Consider the following 20,345-nt stretch of genomic DNA (forward strand, 5'->3'; position numbering starts at 1 on the left):
CTTCTGAACCAAATTGGGTGGAGAAGTGGACAAAGCGCTGCTCCCTCAGCATGAGGAAGATATATATACATCCAGCCTTTGGAAGGGCCGTTGTATATCTGCAGTGACAGAGCAGGTAGCAGTCTGCAGCGGCAGATGGTGGATTCAAGTCTTACCTTTGGGCTTGCAAACAGTGGTGTGAGCCCAAGAACATGCGATCGTGGCATGACAGGGAGATAATGTGGCACTATAAAAGGACGGTATAGGGGTTAAGGCACTAGACTGGGATTCTGGCATGAGTTCCTGGCTTGACTACGGATTTGGTTGGGAAAGTCATTTTCTCTTTCTGAGTCTCAGCTCCTGGCCTTCAGAATGGGGAAAATCCTAACCTCCCTTCCAGGGGTGTTGTGAGCATAATTTTCTCAATATGCATTTCTCTCTATGTGCCCGTGATGGGGCCAGGCAAGATCCTAGATCAATGGCTTGTTTGAGAGACGGCCAGATGAAACCAGCACGTCACGAGTGGTTTTTTTCAAGAGCGGAGAGGGTCAGCCCAATATCCTGGCCGTATATTCCCACAATAAAACCGGATGGCTGCCCTGAGCTACCAATGAGCTCCACTTGCCCTCAGGCACAACTAGTTTTGGGTGTGCTACATTGCAAAGCACTTCAAAGTTCCTTTAAGTGAGAGTGGGAGAGGGACTGTGTAAAAACAAACCTATTCTGTTCACAAATTCCTCACAGCTTTGGGAGACATAACCTCAAAGTGGCAGGAGAGGACTCTACTGAAGGCCAGCATTTGCAGGGAAAACACTGGGCACAGTACGTGTGAATGGGGAGGGAGCCAGAGCTGGGATAAATGGAGAGATTGAACCAGAGGTGTGGTTCTTATCCCTTGATCTCCAGACTGAGGTCAGTTGTTGGAGCCACATGGTGACACCCATGGTTGCATGAACACAGAGACTGAAGTCCTCTCTCCACCCAGGAGAGAGAGGACTTCCTGCCAGTCAGAGTTGGGGACTGTTGAGGGAAAGCCAGGAACTGAATGAAGAAAGCAGTTCTCTGACTTCAGTTAGAGGCTTATTCTTCTTTATCAATGCAGCGGTACTGAGCACGATGGGGTGACTTCATAACGTAGTGCTAAAACACGGTGATCTAAACAAACCATCTGGAACCACATGTGGCTGTATAGGCTCTCCACTCCACACCAAGAACATCCATACTGGAAACAGTCAGCTTACGTTGTTGCAAGGGAAAGTCACTTCTCCTCTGAAGGCTGTTGGCTGCAAAAAGCATGAGATAAAGGGAGAGTAGAAGAGACTGTCCTTAGTCTGTCTGTCTATCTTGCAGGGAGAGCCAGGCCTGGAAGGGGACAGCGGCCCATCCGGGCCAGATGGAGTTAAGGTAAAGATTCTGTGTCGGTATTTTTTTTCTCCCAAATTCAGCCACTTTCAGATCATACTCTTTCCCCTGGGCAGACTGACCAGGGAAGCAAGCGTTGTCGCATGTACTACCCTGTTCACCCGACCCGTACCCCTTTCCCATCCCCCAAAGACATGTTGAACAATCCTCTGCCCTGCCCCCATAGTGACTACAGTAGGAGGAGCTATCCCAATGTTATCCTGGGGGATTGCAGGGCAGCACATCACATCTCTGCATCACCATCCAGGTTCATTTTGCTTCCTAGTCGCCCTCACATTCCCCACCCCCAGCTTGGGGTTTGTATCAGTGAACTCTAATCTCCTTGATGCAGTCACCCAGAACTTATTGTTGCATCTTCCACATCAGATGCCTTTCTTCAGATTCTATATCTGTTCTATCAGGAGCCAGTAGTGGGATCTGGCTGACAATGTCATTTGCACTCCCAGCTCTGCTCATCCTGGAACCTGCAAGGATCACCTCTGTAGGTACTCTCAGCAAGGCTTGAGTCTAACCAGGGCTTCTTGCAGCATATAGTCCACATGGTACTATAATGTTCTGCTGTCTAGTTAGGCTTTTCCGTATTGTAGCATCTTTTCATCATTCACGTGGGATAAAAACAGCCTCCACAACATTTCTGGCTCCCACCAGCTCATTTCATCCCTCCTCTCCATTTCTGCTTAGACTTTTCTGTGATCCAGACCCTGGGAAGTAAACCACACCTTTTTCCCTTGCCATTCATCCTGCAGTGGGCAGAAATTTCAAGAGATTTTTCTGTTTCTTCCACTAGAGATTCCATCTTCAGCCAGAAGTCAGGTGGGTCTTGAAAAAATCTGTTATGCCTCTTGCTTGGAAACAGATTCCAATAGCTCCACTGCAGTCTTAGGAACCTGCCACTACCCGGATTTCTCCTTTAAATCCCCATAAACTCATACATCTGCAGTCCTTTAACCTGCTGGTTTAAGCCCACTTCTCCAGCTAGCCCAGGTTCTGTCCCCAGAAATATACTAACTTAGAGCATCATTACATTTATATTACAATGGGATTGGGTTCTCATTGTGTTCTGTCACAGACGCACGTTTAAAGAACTGTTACAAAGTTTACCCTCACAGCCCTCAAGAACCTGAGAATCCCTCACGGGATAAGTTGGATCTGAGCTGTGTTTAAAATTAAAAGCACAGAACACTTCCCAGCTAAAGCTTTAGAGCCTGAACAATGTACTCCATACAAAGCAGTTACAGATGCACAGTGGGTGTGGGTGACATTTTTCCCCTGTAATCTTTCTTGCTTTATTATGAGTTGTTTCTGACCATGCACCTTCCATCTGTCTCCCACCAAATTGTTCCCTTTTTGGCTCCTTTTCTGTAGTTTTTCCTTTCTGTCCTTAAAGGTTCTTTGCTTCCTCCTCTTTGCTCTTACAATGTCCTCTTTATCCTCTGCAATTGCATTGATGTAGGCAACGAGCTCAATGCTTGCTTTTTCCACTAGGGGGTTTCTTCTCATCTCCTGTTGCTAGGGCAAAGCCCATAAAATCATTTTGCCAATGCTCTCTTCTGTCCAAAAATATATCCCTGCCACTTCCATGAGGCCTAAGTGGCAATTAGAGATCAATCCCATCTTAAATATTCTTTCATAGTTCCATCTCTTTCCCCATTTCTAAAAATGGAGCTACAGGCAGCCAGATGCAGTTTAAGCACCATTATATGGCAGAATTTTATCAGATCTACCTAAGTCTCCCATGATCCCATAAAGTTTGTGTACAGACACCAGTCCTGTCTCTCAGTGTTCTGTGCTGTTCTTTAGTTGTAATGTACCTCTAAATGCTAAGAGCCCAGTAATAAGTGGAAGTGTTGGTAATGTGCTAGACAATATTGACCTCCTGTGGTTTGGCAAATTCTCTCATCCGATACCAGTAGTGTCCTGAGGTTGCCGGACGAGAGAGGTTCAACTTGTACTTGCAAGTCAAGTAAGCAGAACATCCCTTTTCTTGGTAGGATCCCCAAACCCTTAGTAATTCTTGCATAGCATCATTTCTCTTGCTGTTTCCAAATCTGCAACCTTACCTTTGGTTTGGTTTGCAATCCTGATTTCTAGCCTTGTGTAGCTGGTCTGTCTGCACAGGCCAACAGTTTCATGCCACAAAAAGTAAAACTGGCCAATCCCACAACAAAGTCTTGCGGTTTATTGCTTCATTCCCGTTAAACTATTTGCTGTGCTTTTATTTTTAATTTTTGTTTATCATTGGATGTCAGATCAAACAGTCTTTCTTTATATGATGTTCTCAGGCCATGACTTGCTGCTTCATCTCCAAGTGGTCTTGAACTGTTCCAATTCTTCCCAGCCCAAATGTTTCTCTGGACAATGGAACTGTTGCTATTCATTGCCCAAATATTTGTTTAACCACAAAATGTAATAAGTATGATTCTGCTTTTAGTAATGCATGTGTAAATCAGAACTGAGTACTCCAAGGTCAAACTGCTGTTAGACCAGAATTGGGCCTTTACACTGTGCCTGTAAAATGGGTGCCCCAGTTAGGACAGTAGTAACTTGATGGAGGTTTTTGCATCTAGCACTATAAGTGCTAACCTTCTGCAGTGCATTCAGAACCTGGGCTGCTTCTCACAGCCTCTCCTCAAAGTCTTGTCAAAATACCCCTGCAAGGGCTTATAGATGAAAGACAAGACACTCTTTTGGATCTCAGGTGCTTACCTCATTCCCTTATCTCTGGGAGTTTCCCTATGGGAGAATCCTGCTCAGTTCATTGTGAGGAGAAGTAAAAAGTTCACACCACCTTGTCCTGTGCGAGTTCCTCTCTCTCTGACTAAGGAAGTTTTTTAAAATAACCAGTTTCATTAAATGTCAAGGGCTTTATGACTAAGCTTCCCTTAGTCTTTGGTTTCAGCCTCTGTCCTCCCTTTCGCTTCATTCAAGAGTCGTACATGTTGATTTGTGTTTTGTTGGCATTGAGAAGCAAACCTACTCCCCTCTTCTGCAGGGAGACAAAGGAGAACAAGGCCCAGAAGGAGAAAAAGGAGAAAAGGGCAATGAAGGACTCAAGGGAATGGAAGGACCTCCTGGATATCCCGGAATCACAGGTGTCCGAGTGAGTTTGAGAAACCAGCCTGCCTGTCTTTGTCCATCTGCCTGGCCTTGTGTTTTTCTCCCGAAGTGGCTAACATTCCTCATCAGTACATTGCGCTTGGTTCAGTTGACATATCTCAACTAGTGAATTGTCCTTGGAATAAGTATTAGGCCTGCAGTAGTTTCTGCACACTGGTGATATGTTTGCTCATGTATTCGGTTTCAATCTGCAATAACGTCCCTTTCCAAACTGAGTGGCAAAAAGCATTTATGCAGTCAAATGTGTGTGCAAGAAATGATTGCGATCTTTGTCCTCCGTGGGGAACTGCACCCAGAGATCTTCTAGTAGTACAAATATGACCGTGCTTAAATTGAATTAAAGAACTGAAATCAGTGGGAAGCTTGAGACTTGGATCAGTCATTAGGCTGCTGTGCCTGAGGTGTGCTTTGTAGGTCAGTCTCTGTGTGGAATGCATCATGCAGACTGAGCAGTAGGTTTAAGGGACAGTTGTCTCTTCTGATAACCAGGACGAGACCACTGCTGTTTTAGTACAATCAGCTATAGTGCTTGCATTGTAGGTAATCAGAAAAGACAGGCACAGGAGGGCTTGTGTAGCAAGAGGACAAGAGAAAGTGTGCATTGTGTGTTTGGAGGCTCTGCTTCATTTAAGCCCAGCAGGAAATATTCACTTTCTTTAAGAACAACAACTTATGAGGAGCATTCCATCCTCTTAGCCTGAAGGTGACAGTCAACTGCTGTAGGTGTTGTACAATTGCAACAGGAACCCAGCACACATACTGCACCAAAGTCAGTCAACAGTGAAGGAGCTATAGCTGGAATCTCATCATCATATGCTAAATTAGCACCTAGAAAAGACCAAACACCACGTGAGAGAGTGTAATGGAATTTTCTATGGGGCATCCCATTGTCACTGTTTAGGGAAGGAAGTTTTCCTAACAATAAGGTGACCCAAAACTCTTAGACTACATCTACGCTACAGCAATCTGTCAACAGAAGTCACTCTCGGAAGAGATCTACCAGCAAAATTTCTGTTGACAGATTGCATCTACACATAAAAGCAGATTGAAAGAGCAGTCCACTCTGTAAACAGAGAGCAGCCAGACTGCCTGGCCCTCTCTCAACAGAACGGCTAATCGGAAGCTCTTCACACTGAGCTGCCTGGTGAACCGAAAGCCCCGTCTGTTGACAAAAGGTCCCCAGAGCATCCACCCTGCACTTTTGTTGACAGAACTCTGTCGACAGAAGCATTATTCCTCGATGTGGAGAGGGATAACGCTGTCATGGAAAATGCTCTGCTTTGTCGATACTCTGTCAGCAAAACGCCTTTTGTGTGTAGACATTCCATGAATTTTGTCAACAAATCTCTGTAGTGTAGACATGGCCTTAGGGTGTTAATATTGCAACTCCAGCACACAGAGCAGGAGTCAGGTCAATGGCTAGGGTGCTAGCCTGGAAGTTGCAACTCAAGAGCATGTCTCTGTTCTGTCATAGACTTTGTTTGATAGTAGGAAAATTACTTGGCGTATGTCTACGCTCCAAAAAATAACACTCTGCAGCAGCAAGTTGGAGTCAGGCCAGCTGACTCAGGCATGGGGAGCTTGCACTTTGGGGCCAACAGCGGTAGCAGCTTTAAAGTTTCGGTTCAGGCTGGTGTCTGAGCTCTGGGATCCTCACTCCCTTGCCAGGTTTCAGAACCTGGGCTTCAGTCCGAGCAGGGCCAGCTGCACGGTCATCTTTAGTCCCAGTACTCAAGTCGGTTGACCTGGGCTCTGAGACTCACTGCCTTGTTTGTTTATCTTTACAATGAAGACGTATACTTAATGGCTCTGTGCCTCAGTTCCTCAGCTGTAACACTGGGATAATGGCTCTTCCCTGCTTCACAGGGGTATTGTGAGAATAAATATTTTAAAGATGGTGAGGTGTTCAGATGCTACAGTGACGATGGGCACAGGAATACCATAGACACATAGGCTACATCTCCCCTAGCATTCCTCTTTTGAAAGAGACATGCAACTGCGGCACATATCTGGCACCTCATTTGCATATTCTTCTTTCGAAAGAAGAAAAGCAGTGTAGATGCAGCTTTTTCTAAAGTATCCCCATCTGCAAAAGAGCCTTTCTTCCTAGTTCTTTTTTGGAAGAACGGTTCTTTGAAAGAATATGCAAATGAGGTGTCAGATATGTAAATTTGTGCCTCCGTTGCATTTTTAATTTCCTTCATTTGCATACGTTTTTCGAAAGAGGAATGCTAATGTAGATGTAGCCGTACTCTTTACCCAGTGTTTGGAATCAGATGTTTAAAGGGTTTTTACTCTCTTGTAGTTAATCCCATTAATCATATAGGTAACAGATATGTGAAACTAACAGGGACTTAACTTCTGAGGAAAAATCTTAAACATGTCTGGGTCAGTCAGAGGTCTTGTCTTAGGGCGTGTCTACAGAGCAAATTTATTTCAAAATAACAACCATCATTTCAAACTAACTTTGCGAGCAGTTACACAACACAACTGCTATTTCAAAATAGATAATCCTCATTCCACAAGGAATAGCACCTATTTCGAAACAGCTATTCCGAAATAGGGGCTGTGTAAACAGGGAATAGAGCCTAGTTCGAAATAAGCCAGAGCTTGTCCAATACCTGTATTTCCAAATAGGCTCTATTTCGAAATAGCTGAGGGCTATTTTGAAATGCATTCTGTGTTTAGCAGCATTATTTCAAAATAAGGCAGCTGTGTAGACGTGCCCTTTGTGTTCTATAAGGCAATCTGATTGGGCTCAGAGAGCAGACAAGCATGGGAGGATCTCACGTTGAAAGTCAATTGATGGTAACAAGTCAGGAGAAATACTGCCCTGTGGCCAAAGAGGAGGTAGAAAAGTCAGCATAAAACAACTCAGCAGCTACATGTTGGTCTCAGCTGATTTGTAACAGAAATCAGACCTTCTAGTTTAAAATAGAAGGAGGGGAGTTGTCATCCAGACTCAGAGTGAACTTTTCAGAGATCAAAGCCCTTCTGCGGAGCAGACAACTTCTGAAGTTATCGTTCCTTAAGAAGAGAACCCAGCCCTTCTGAGTAATACTGTCCTTCCCAGTTGGTTTGTCTTGTTTAAACATAATGTAAGGCTGGCTCTTTACACAGCCAGAAAGCACTCGCTTCACCTCTCGACTGAGCTGGGACTCCTGTAGGTATGTGGTCATGCTTTCTGCTGTGGAAAGAACTGAGAGCTGAGTAGTTAAAAGACTCTTCCTGTAATGCCTCCATAAGAGGAAAGGAAGAAACTGTGGAGTCAGGTATCTATGGTCTTGGATGGCTGGGATCTTAATTGCTGTAGAACTCTTCTCCTTCTGTGCTTGAGGCAGACTAAGAGAGTGGCAGGAAGCAGATTGCTGAGGAGAGGAAAGCAGGAGTGGCCTGAATTTATGTTAAAATTGTTTTGCATTGAAGTTGGGGGCTGAGCACCATGTTGACTGGAAATGAGAAATGTTGGCTTAATACCATATTATTATACAGCATCATAAATATGCTGGATGCATTACAGACAAATACGGTCATAACCCTGCCCCCAAAGAGCTTTCAGTCTACAGCCCTGATCTACAACAGATCCCTGCATTCACACACAGCTCATGGAGGAGGTGGGTCTTGTGAGCTCCATCCAGCAAGACCTGGCATATCAGAGTTGTCTCAGGGTCAAATATTATAAACCAACTGGCTACTAAGTTAAGAACCAAGCTGACAACAAACACTGTAGCACCCTTTGCAGCTGTGGGCTGGCACTGCTGTGCTTACTGCCTGCTGTGCTCTGTATTCCCGGCAGGTTTATTTGGTTTATATTGTGCATGCTTAGGAACCAATAAAAATCACACCGGCTGCATTACATTCTGTAGTATAACATACAGAATATAGCAGATTCCAGAGCTTTTTGCCAAGTTGTGCCTGGGAACATCATGCCTTTTTCTGTCTATCTAGAGACTGGGGTTGGCTTGCTTGTTTGAAGTCTCATACAGACAAAATGCCTGTTAATTTTTTATTTTAAACTACAGAACACTATATTGCCTTCTAATATATTTAATATGCATTTTTGTATAGCCTGATCTTTTAAAGACACATAGATTTATACCCAGCCCAAACTAAGCCCCAGACTCTTTGGCCCTTCTCAGTTTATAGGCTGGTGCCCCTATGGGGTAAGGGTAAAAAAGGAAGAGACAGACCAGTTTTTCTTTTGCAACTTTGGCCATGTCTACCCAAGCATCCCCCTTTCGAAAGGGGGGTGCTAGTGTAGACACAACCTTTATGTGCACATCTTTTGTATTAACTTCCTACACAGAAAATGTATAGCTACTACTAGATGCCGCCTCAGCTTTCTGCCACAATACAGTTTAGAGAACCAGAAATGTAAATCACCAGAGATAACTGTGATCCAGCTTGAAAGCCTCTGTTTGAAAGGGGGAAATATAAACCAATAGTCAGCCCTTCCGTGAATGGGAAGATGGGGCAAAAGCAGGCTCAGGCACAGGCAGCTGCTGGAACAGAAGGGACATTTGAAGGTTCTTAGATAAAGACAATGAAAATTCCATTAAGAAAAGCTAACGTAAAGGGGCAAATCCCAAGTCCTGGCTCAGGCAAATGCTCCATGAGAATTCCTTGAGAATTTTGCCTGCACAAGGACTGGATAAAAATTGAGTGAGCCCCTCAAGATTTGGTCCATGCTGCCACATCTGTGATTTCATCCATATTCATCAAAGAAGCTTCCTCGATGAGTTGGTTGAAAAAGAGCGTGTCGCACCCAGGCATCTATATTCAATATATGGGATGTATTGTACATACATATTGCAAGGGGAGTGACTATATGAAAAGTGTGCGTATGTAACACAAACATCCATATGTTTATATAATTTAGTGTAGTCTATACAGTAAACCCCTGAAATACGCAGCTTCAAGTTGCATGGAACTCGCTCTGATGCAAGTTAAGCACAACTTGAAGCTGCTCTGTGGCTGTCAGCCTGCCCAGCTGCCCTGGTGGGCTGTTCAGTTTCCCAGGTCCCGCAAGCAGCAGGGAGCTGGGAACCAAGCGGCAGTCTGGTTCCCAGCTCCCCACCCTGACTTGTGTGAAAATTTGAGTTACACGGGGGCTGCAGGAGCACAACCCCTGTGTAACTCGGGATTTTACTGTATATGCCTAGCAGGTATCCCAGTTAGCATTCTAGATAAATACTGTTAATCAGATCTTCATCCATAGCTGCTGCAGCAGTATTCTAGTGGTTGTCAGGAATAGTCCTACCAATGTTTCAGCCTCACTGCAGTTCATACCTTCCATCCTCAGTCTCCTGTTTGGCCCAAGTGAGAACAGTAACTTCAGCACCAAGAGTTACCAAAAAAAAATAAATCCCATTTGTCTAAATGAAACCCATGACTGCTGGGGAGTTTTACACTCCCCATTTTCTTAGTGAAAGAAACCTGGGAAACCATTGGGATCTGACCCATAGTACCATTACTTGTGCCAGAAACTAAAGACACAGCTGGGGCTGGACAGTCTTTAAACTTTTATCTGGTATGAGTGGTAGCTGGCTCAGATTTAGTGTCTAATATAGCTACGTCACAAAGCGCATCTGTAGCTCCTGTTTCCGTGGATTATAGGTGAGATGTGATCTACCTTCTTGGGCACTGACTTCCGACTCTAGATTTATCAGGGACCTGCTTTACTGTAAGGCCAACACCTAACCTTTCAGCCATCCCACCCAATTTTAGCCCTTCTCTGGGGCTGTATAAATAATTAGCCAGTTAAGAAAAAATGAAAGATGGATGATAACATGACTCTAGGGGCTCCAGACACCTTTCACATGCATCCGTTTTCTTTCTTACCTCTGAATTGCTTTGATTTGTGGATTTGTCACGGGTCCATTTTAGCAGTTTGCCTGTCTGAAGCTGTGTTGTATTATGTCTGTTTTGGAGGGGAGGAGACCTTTCAGATAACTGAGCTCTGCGTAAGTAAGAATGGTCAGCACTTGTTGTAATGTCCTTGGTGTAACATTGTAGACCTCTGTCTCTCAGGCTGTGGCATGTGCTTGGTCCTGCTAAGAGGACAGGGAACTGGACGTCCCTTCCAGTTCTAACATTCTATGATTCCATGACTGGGAAAGAAGTCCCATCTGTATGGCTATGAAAGGGAACAGTATCACAGCTGTTTTGTTGCACAGTTGCTGTCTGGAGTCCCAACAGCCCAGCTAGGACAATGTAGTCGTCTTTCATCTCTGAAAACCTAAGCTGAAATCCCAAGTGAAAGGAGTTTGGTGGAGTCTCAGCCTGGAGATTGGAGGAGTTTGTCCACATCGCCAAGCCAGTGGAGAGCAACAAACAATGCTGGCTGCTGAGCAATGTTCCCTCTACTGTTTCCATCCCTGTGCAGAATGAGTTTTGTTGTGTGCATGGAGGCATGTGTGGATGTGCGCCACAAGTAGAAACATGCCCTGCCCATTGTGGGTTCTCTTCCAGATACCTGGGCAACCACTTCTGGGTGGTGGCCCCACCACTTACAGGGAACACCGCTGCTGAGACAGGCTGTGTGTTATGTTGAGCCCCAGACAGCTGTAGCTGGTAGAAAGGCTTCACACAGATAAAAGGGGGATGCTCATGCATCATATGGCTCTTTTGTCCAATGAACGTTGTCACGCTGCTGCCAAAATCCCCTGTCAGCTCCAGTCCCTCCCTGGTAGTTTGTTCCACTCCCCCCATTGGAAGGACTAGGCTAGCCAGCTCCACCCCCACATCCCTGGCAGTCTCCAAGTGTGATCCCTTCCCACTCCAGGGTTCTTCACAGCTGCCTCCCAGCTTCCCTCTTCCAAACGCCCCAGCCATTCTGTAGCTCTGTGTAGCACCAGGGCTGTGGAGGCTTCTGCTAATGCACCCAGCAAGAAATCCCACCTGGCACTCTGCAGATAGGTCATTTGTTTCCTTGCAGTATTAACTGGAGAAGATCAAGAATCCTTGGTTAGAACTTATCACACTAAAACACAACCAGGAACAGCATCCAATGTGTTGTTCTTAACTTAGATTTAGAAAGTCAGACAGGCTTTCATGACTTCCCTTGCCCTTGCTCTTTTGCCCACATCCGTGTGTCCGTAGTGGGGCCACTGGCTGGTTTCTTGAGTCCTTTACTGGCGTTCTGGTGGTTCTCGTGGATATCATTGTGCTGAGATCCTAACTCCTTTCCGGTCGTAGTGATTTAACCCTTGGTTCATTTTGCCTAGTAGGATCCCTGACTTATCTGAGCAACAAGAAACTGATACTATCTCAGTTCTCACACAGGAGTTCATCGGACGTTGAGTCTCTGGAGCTGAGATGCAGGTTGCTGGTGGCTGGTCACAGTGATCAGGCTGTGTGAGCAGAGAGGATACAGGAACAGGGTTCAGAGGCTCTCTGTGTTTCATGCGTGAGCAAGGTGTAGGCAGAGAGGGCATCTAAATGGCTAACAGGAGAATAGCGTCACCCAGAGAATGGCCAGTGTGAATTGGATAATGAGGCACATTATTCGTCACTAAAAGAGTAGTGATGTGGGTTGCTGGTGTTTAGCTCTAATTCACCTGTCACCTGTGCATCTCAGTTCCTGGAGCAGGGAATAACCCTGCTCTTTGGGTAATGTGCACTTCTTTAGATTCCCCACTGCTCATTCAATCTGAGGACAATCTGAACAAGGGTCAAAGTCACTGTTATATAACCAGGAATGGCAGCCGGTTGCCAGGTGTTGGACATGAGTAGCCAGCAACTGAGAGCAGCCCCATCTCCTCTGTTATGTTCCTGTTTAAACCTCCTGTCTGTTCATTCTACAAAGAATCCAGCATTTCAGCCTCATCCCTCTGAGAACAGCTAATCAGCTTGTGGCTGCGTGGAAGAACCAAGCCAACTGGCAGATGCAGTAGATTTCCAGCTGCTCTCCAGAGCTGAGAACTGTGGTTTTTGTAATGCACTGGTCTTCGTACAAGTCAGATATCTGATACCAGGGGTTTTACAGTTCCAGGAAAGTAATCATAGAGCACATAGGTAATGAAATACAACATGCTCTGAAACAAGAAAATCCCTCATTTTATGGCAAGATGGGGCACTAAATCCTCACTTTTTTTTTTTTCTGTTTCTTCACTTTGAACCTGAAATCACATCTGCAGTGTCACTTGCAGCCCACCTCTGGAATCTGAACGTCCATGAGCCAGACCCTCTGCTTATGTAAATCAGCATAGATCTGGCTCTACATATCTTTGTTGCTGCTTGTCAGCATAGCACAGCATGGCCCAACCAAGCAGACCAGAGTCACTCTAAGGACTGGCAAACAACGCTTTTTAGTTAATGTAATAGCATGGCAAGACCCAGGCACCTTTCATGCTTTCCATAAACGGAGCACCTACCTCTCCCTGGCCGTGTCTACACTAGCCCCAAACTTCGAAATTGCCATTCAAATGGCCATTTCGAAGTTTACTAATGAAGTGCCGAAATGCATATTCAGCGCTTCATTAGCATGCGGGCGGCCGCGGAGCTTTGAAATTGACGCGCCTTGCTGCCACGCGGCTTGTCCCGATGGGGCTCCTTTTCGAAAGGACCCCACCTACTTTGAAGTCCCCTTATTCCCATCTGTTCATGGGAATGGGAGCCATCTGTTCATGGGAATAAGGGGACTTCGAAGTAGGCGGGGTCCTTTCGAAAAGGAGCCCCGTTGGGACGAGCCGCGCGGCAGCAAGGCGCATCAATTTCGAAGCGCCGCAGCAGCCCGCATGCTAATGAAGCGCTGAATATGCATTTCGGTGCTTCATTAGTAAACTTCGAAATGGCCATTTGAATGGCCATTTCAAAGTTTGGGGCTAGTGTAGACGTAGCCCCTGGCATGTATACATAGAACAAAGTAACAAACCAGGGCTGGGGACAAATGGTATGATCAGCTTCTCGTCAGGAATGCAGCAAATTCAGCCCATTGCAGTGGGAAAGCACAAAACCTATGCTATCCATAAGCCTCGTTTTGTAGTTTGCAGTGGGACCTACATGGTACGTTGGTCTTGTTCCCAGACTTTCACCTGGGACTGAATTTCACTCTAAAAGAGCAGCCATTTGGTCACCAAAGGGTGATAAATCTTTGAGCAGTAAGAGCTATGAGGGTTTGCCCTGAGATGAGGCTATTTTCTGTCTATTTACTAGGTGTCTTAAACCACCTTGATATCCTGTATCCATCAAGTTTACACCTTCCCGAATGAAGTCCCAAGGAACAAGCTGTGCTGGCTGAGAGTGATTTTCAGTTTCTAGGCCTCAAATTCACTCCAGCAGTAGTGAACAGAGTAGAGATTCACTTCAGCAGTAGTGAATAGAGTAGAGAGTAGAAATGGGGCTGGTTTCTAAGCCCCTTACACCAGTGGGAATCTGGGGTAACTCTTACCAAACCCAATGTGCCCCAGCAGTCAGCGTAGTTCTTCTGAGGGAACTGAGTGCTGAATTCGCCCCATCGTGGCTCCTTCGATTGTTCTTTTCAGTTTCTGACCACTGGAAACTTGACTGAAGAATTTTGTGCAGCAAAGTGCCTCTCCTTGTTGTCATTGAATATATCTGTTCCCTCTGAGCACAAGTGGTAAGCAACAGCCAGCAATGCCACATCAAGACATGGCATTTGCCTCCTGGCAAACACTGAAGCTGCCTAAGAGCAACCCAACAGTCATTTCCACATTAACTTGTGTCGGTGCAAGGACAACTTACACATGGCTGGTAAGGCATTAGGACTGACTCTCTGAAACCAAGTAACTGTCACATTGTCATCTGTGGACCAGCCACAGAGCCCTGCTGCAGGCAACCTTTTGAGAACAATGCAGTGAGGGATTGCCACATTGGGAAGAGACTCTCTCTCACCACCTGAGCCACAAAATAGGAAACGGAGCACCACGGCACAGAGGAGTACAGCTGAAAACAGCACCTCCCTTAGACTCATTCGATTTCATCCTTAGATTTCACACCACTTTGCAAAAGAGGTCGGTATCATAGCCCCATTTTAAGGATGGGGAAACGGAAGCAAAAAGGAGAATTGACTGGTCCAAAGTCATTGTTCAGGCCAGTGGCACAGTCAGAAATAGGACCCAGGTCGTTGGAGTTCCAGTCCAGCGCTTGTTTGTTTCTTAATATCTAATCTTGTTTTTCGTTAGTGTTATGCATTGCTAGGAATGCCTCTCTATTGTCCAGAATATTTGAATATCCGGCAACTTCCTGGTCCCGGGGCTGCCGGATATGAAAGAGTTTCCTGTATGTACTTCAATGCGTTGCTTTCAGTAGGAATGGTTTGCTGAACTGGGCCTGTGCAACTGCATTGTTAAATTTGGTTGCAATTCACAAGGGTCTCTCTGCTTCCCATTCTGCAAGTAGGGCTGCAACCCCCGTGCAACTCCAAACCCTGCTGCAACAGGTCCTACTTCAGGATTACTCCAATAGTCGCGCATATCTTGATGCACCAGTTTGACCTCTGATCTGAAACTTCAAACAGCCCGTGTTTAATGCACATGGGTATTTGGTATTTTGTTAGTTGGTTGGGAGGTTGGGGGGGGTGGGAAATTGTCTTGCTATTTTGGTATGTGCAATTCATCTGCCTAATAGAATCTTATGCCCTGCAAATAGCAAGAATCCTACGATGATTCGGAGTATTCCCCCCCCTCAGAAATCTGGAGCAGTCCATCAGACACACACAGATGCTGATCACGTTAGGAGACTGGTCTGCCTTCTGCTGCAGAGAGGGGCTGATTGCCTCTTTCGATGAATTGGCCAGCTCTGCCTGGGCTTTTCCATTCTGAGAATCTTGCTCCAGGGAAGGCGAGCCTGTCCCAGCTGGTCTTCATTTACAGTTAATAGGAACTCAAATGAGCCAGAATTTGAAATCAGTCCTGTTTCCTTGGCACAGTGTCTTTCCTGACTCAGACTACGGAGACTTACTCTCTCTCCCTCGCCTTCCAGTTACTCCAAGAGTCCCCTCCATAGTGTGAGAGATTTTTCTTCCAGAACCTCAGGGCATTCATGTCCTTCCAAAGCAAGCACCTAACCCCTGGAGGAATTTTACCCACATAGCTCTCCCTGTAGCAAATGGCCATCATGCCGCTAAAATGCTGTCTTGCCTTTCCCCACCTTTGAAGTAAAAGGGCTAGTTGGTGGGGGGAGTTTAGGAGGTGTTCTAGTGAGACCTTGTAGGAAAGCTTCACAGTTGAGCTCACAGTGATGCTTTGCCCTTCTCCAGCTGTTAACTAATATTAATCATCTGATTTGTAGTAGTCAGGTATCATATCCCCATTGTACAGCTGGGGAAACAGAAGTAGGAGGAGAAGTGACTTGCCCAAGCCAGGCAGTCAAGCAGTGGCAGAACTCGGAACAGAGCCCAGGAGTTCTGCTGTAAGTTTTTGGCACTGATCAATAGGCCACATTTTCTCCATAACATGCATCCTTTTGACCGTGTCGATGCTCCCACAATGAACTTCAGGGGTGACATAACAGTGCTGTCACAACAGAGAACCACCTCCTACATCATGTTCCCTGTGACTTGGACTCAGAATTTCGGTCTGTGAAAGGCGACTCCAAAGGAGGCCAGAATAGCAGCTTTTAGTCTCTCAGTCTGAGCTTTTAACTCCTTTTTATAGGATTCCCCCATCATATATTTCATTTAATCACCTCGCTCTGGCTCTCGCAGTGCTCTTTCACCAAGGTCAAAGAGTCTCCTGCTGCTTCCAAAAAGTCACAAATTCTGCTCTTTGAACCTTTAAGAACAGTTGTATCTTGCTTGTCTCTCCCTACAGCCAGGCAGGAGCTGCTCCTCCTCCCAACCACTGTTAGACCAAGAGGCTACAAAATGTGTTTCTTATAAATCTGAAGCCGTTATGTCTTCAAGTGCCCTGCCCCAGTAATCTCCTAATTTCCTGAATACGTGTGGACTGTCCTACATGGGGGGAAGGCCTCTCCAGCAAAGTTCATGACGGGGAGCTTCTCATATGGAGACAGTACAGAGCTGTAGGAAGTGATAGGCTGCTTTTTTCATTTTCCTTTATGTGAACTGGCTGGCCAAGCACTTTAGCAATACTGGATGGGTCATACGATGGTTCCACCTTTTCATACTTTTTTTTAACCCTTATTGAACCTTTAGTTTGTTTCCTACTCCTACTACTTCCTCTGAATCCCTCCCAAGTTGCCCTGGCCCGTACTCCCCCTTTTCCCTTCTTCCTTTCCATCTTGATCTATACACATTTTGAATACACAGTCACAAGCCTTCTCATTAACAAACTGACACATTTCTGATCAGAGGGAATGAATTAATGGCTTCCATTCAATGAAGCCCACAAGGCATTTGAATTAAATTGATACTCAGTCATATTCCTGAGCATGTTAATTAGCAGTATTTTGGATCAAAATTGCATCCATAGGATTTGGTATAAGACTGGCTTTCGGGACCAGGAATGTCCTTACATTGCTTTCTTCCATCAATGTTGTATCTCCAGAGACCTATTTTCTAAGTTTTCTGGAAGAGCTGAGTACTTGCAGCTCTCATTTCAAATTGGGTGAGATCTTCATCAACTGCAGTAGATCTATGCTGGCTAAAATCAGGCTCACCTCTGTTCATTTTAGAAGTAGGGACAAATCTAACCCAAATATCTGAACACCCGCTCACTTTTCGGGAGCTGAGGTCCACCCTGGAACTCTGCAGTTCAGGTTCCTTTGGCCTTTAATCGGTGTTAGAGGTCTGCACTCCCTTCTTTTAGCACTTTATTCTGCTGGGTTTTAGTGCTGTGATGTAGATCTCCACTGGGCACACACTGTGAATTATCCCAGGGGAGTGCATTTCCTTTGCACCCAGAAGGTGACAGATACAGTAGTGGACTGAAAAGAGCTGTTGCATAGGCTATATTCTCTCCCCTTGTCTAAGGACACTTGTAGCTGAGTGGACTTTACTCTTCCACGTACATTTCCAGAGACAGCCTGAAAGTTAAAAATGGAAATGAAAAGTAAAGCCCAGTTATTCTCGCAGCCACTCCATGTATTACTTCCTCCATTAAGCCACGTTATGTACTTAAATGGCGATAACAAAGAAAGATGACCACAGGGGCTAGAAGAGCTGAGTTGTGACTTCTGAAGCAGACAAGAAAACTGTGCTGAAAGTTGTAGGAACAGCTGGTGCATGCCGTGTGGTGTTCTGTCTTTGTACAGAGTAGGGATTCATGGAACTGGGTGGGCGTTAGCTATCAACAAAATGTTTCCAGATATATAAGATAAGCAACTGCTTCAAGTACTTAAGTGGAGCATGGAAACTATGCAGAAAAACCAACCCGTGTGTTCTTGAAACAAAGAGGTGGGAAACCTACAGAGAAAAGTGATGGAGTGAGACCAGCTGAAGAAACGACTGGACTTGTATACATCTTAGGAAATTACAGAAGTGTTTAGAAAAGGATCTTAATTGTAGCTAGTGTGAGATCAGTAACTGTGACAAGTGGTGTGGGGAGAGGAGTGGCTTAAGCACAAAGCTGTGGGATTGAATAGCTCAAGGCATTTTGGAAAAGAACAAAATGTTCCTGATGCAATGAAGGACTTTGGTAGAAAAGCAGGAAGTGGGGAGCCTGAAAACAAGAGTACCTTCTTTCTCCTCCATGGTGGAATTATCGTTGCAGAGTGAGAGACGGACCGAGGCATAAGACCTAGGTGCCCATTAAGCCTTCCACCTAAAAGCTGCAAGGAGGGCTTCCATGGCCCTTGCTGAGTGAATTCCACCCCCAACTCTAGCATTGTGTGAGATCCACCGTTCTGGTTCTGTAGATATTTCACGTGACTTTATTTTTCCTTTTTTTTTTTCCCATCCCTCTCAAATGTTGCTTTATTTGCATTCCATGCAAGAAACAGGACTCTTCATTGCCAGCATCATCCCATATCTTTAGGGGGAAATCCTGAACACAAAGGCTCTTTCTCAAGTTTGTAATAAAATTTTCAAATGAGCACACCAACAGTTTGTAATTTCTGCTTTTCTTAAGCAAATATTTTTGTGTCTTAACATTGTTTTAAAAATAGGTTAAAATTTTAGTTTTTAAGTTTTTAGGCTGTGATTTAAAAATTGCTCCCTTCAGAATGTCTCTTCACAAAGACCATCATCTCCTAGAGGTATTGGTATGTTGCTTTTTTTTTTCCTTTACCGATATGACAAACAGTGCAAGCTACAAAGGGATATTATTATTAAGAAATAAGCCCACTTGAGGAAAAATGATTGGAAAGAGGATTTGTTTTTACAACAAGATGATGACCCAAAGTACACATCAAAAAGTTTACAAACTTTCTCACAGAATAAAAATAGCTTAGTGTGTGGTGCCTTAGCCTCCAATTCATCTGATTTGAATCCAGCAGAGACCTTGGAGTGAATGTTTTTTTATTTATGGGCTTCTTCTGTGGTGCCCATCACTGGTGTGTTTGCTCAAGAGATCAATAGCTAAAAACCCAAAAGCTGGCAAGAGACACAAGAATGTCTGGTGGGATTCTGATACCTTTGACTTCAACAGAACCAGGATTTCATCCTCCGTTTTCTCACATGGACAGACAGGTGAACCCTGGTCTATTTCCCCAGAAATGAAGCATATTGGAAACTGTCAAATAACTGAGAACTTTGGTTTTGCTGAGCTCCAGGGAGTTGAAGCAGGGCTCTGTGCATCGTAGTACAATTTACCATTTGCAGGTTGAAGTATGGCTTATAATTTGCTCTCTCTTGCTGCCCTCTTGTACTCCATATTCTAAACTTCTTTTTAAAACCAGAAGTAAGTTCCTGGCTCTTATGGTGACAGAGACACCCTCTAAAAAGTGAAACAAGTGTAAAAATAGCCAAGAGACAGCTGCAGAATCTAAAACAGTAACTGAGAGGAATGAACTGCCACATACATTTCAGCAGGTGCCGGCTCACGTGCCCTATGACAATACTGTTACCAGTTAACCTTGTGGACAATTTCACAACTCGTGTGAGACTGAAAAAGAATAATATATGAGATCTTTTCAGTCTCTGTGAATGACAGTTGGCTCATTAACCTGTCAGGGGGCTTGGGAGACCCTGTCACTTTTTTACTCTCCCAATTTAGAAAGAGTCAAGCAGAAGCCATGGACAAGAAGGCCAGTGGGATTATGAGGCCTTGTCTCCACTACCTGGGGATCGATACGGCAGAGATTGATCCTTTGGCCCTCAGTTTATCCTGTCTGCCACAGACATGATAAATCAATCTCCAAGTTCACTCTTGTCATTGCCGGGACTCCTTCAAGACAAGAAGACTAGCTGGCATGAACAGGAGAACAGCCCCCGTTGACCTTACCATGCAAAACACCGCTCACTGCTCCCCTGAGTGAGGCAGCCTTCCTGACCCAGAAATCTCTCCCATCACAAAGTGTTAGTAACCCTCTGTTCCTGAGCTCGTTTGACATGAAACTCTCTGAACCTTGCTCCTCCACTTCCGGAGTATTGATGGTGGGAATGTATTTTGTTGCATCTCGTGCTAAATTGGATTATTGTTTGAACACCCTTCCTGTTTCTCTACTCCCATGGGAATAGGACCCGCAGGTAAAAGGACCATCACCAGAGGTGGACACCTGTTATCATGGTAGGGCATGTATTGGGTAGAACTTTTACATTGATCTCTCATGGCTCTTTGGGTTTCTCTGCCCTCCTAGGGACCAGAAGGGAAACCAGGCAAACAGGGAGAAAAGGGCAAAACTGGCCAGAAGGTAAGAGTCCATTGCCTTTACTCCTCCTTTTCATTCTTCTGTCTTTCCTTCTTTAATGCTTTATCCATAGAAGCCATTTCATTTGTGTTGATGATCAATATGCTCCTCTTCTA

The 20,345-nt window shown here is 45.1% G+C and overlaps 1 protein-coding gene across 5 annotated transcripts in view; it reads left to right on the forward strand.

Moving 5' to 3' along the window:
- Positions 1-20,345, forward strand: part of LOC142023834 (uncharacterized) — a 260,378-nt gene that overhangs the window by 200,274 nt on the left and 39,759 nt on the right. For all 5 annotated transcript variants that reach the window (XM_075015186.1, XM_075015187.1, XM_075015188.1 and 2 more), the window contains 3 exons: positions 1,330-1,383; positions 4,394-4,501; positions 20,179-20,232. In XM_075015186.1, the coding sequence (XP_074871287.1) occupies positions 1,330-1,383; positions 4,394-4,501; positions 20,179-20,232 (216 nt within the window). The remainder of the gene's footprint in view (positions 1-1,329; positions 1,384-4,393; positions 4,502-20,178; positions 20,233-20,345) is intronic.

The sequence above is a fragment of the Carettochelys insculpta genome, chromosome 21 (assembly GCF_033958435.1).
Source record: "Carettochelys insculpta isolate YL-2023 chromosome 21, ASM3395843v1, whole genome shotgun sequence".
NCBI classification, from domain to species: domain Eukaryota; kingdom Metazoa; phylum Chordata; order Testudines; family Carettochelyidae; genus Carettochelys; species Carettochelys insculpta.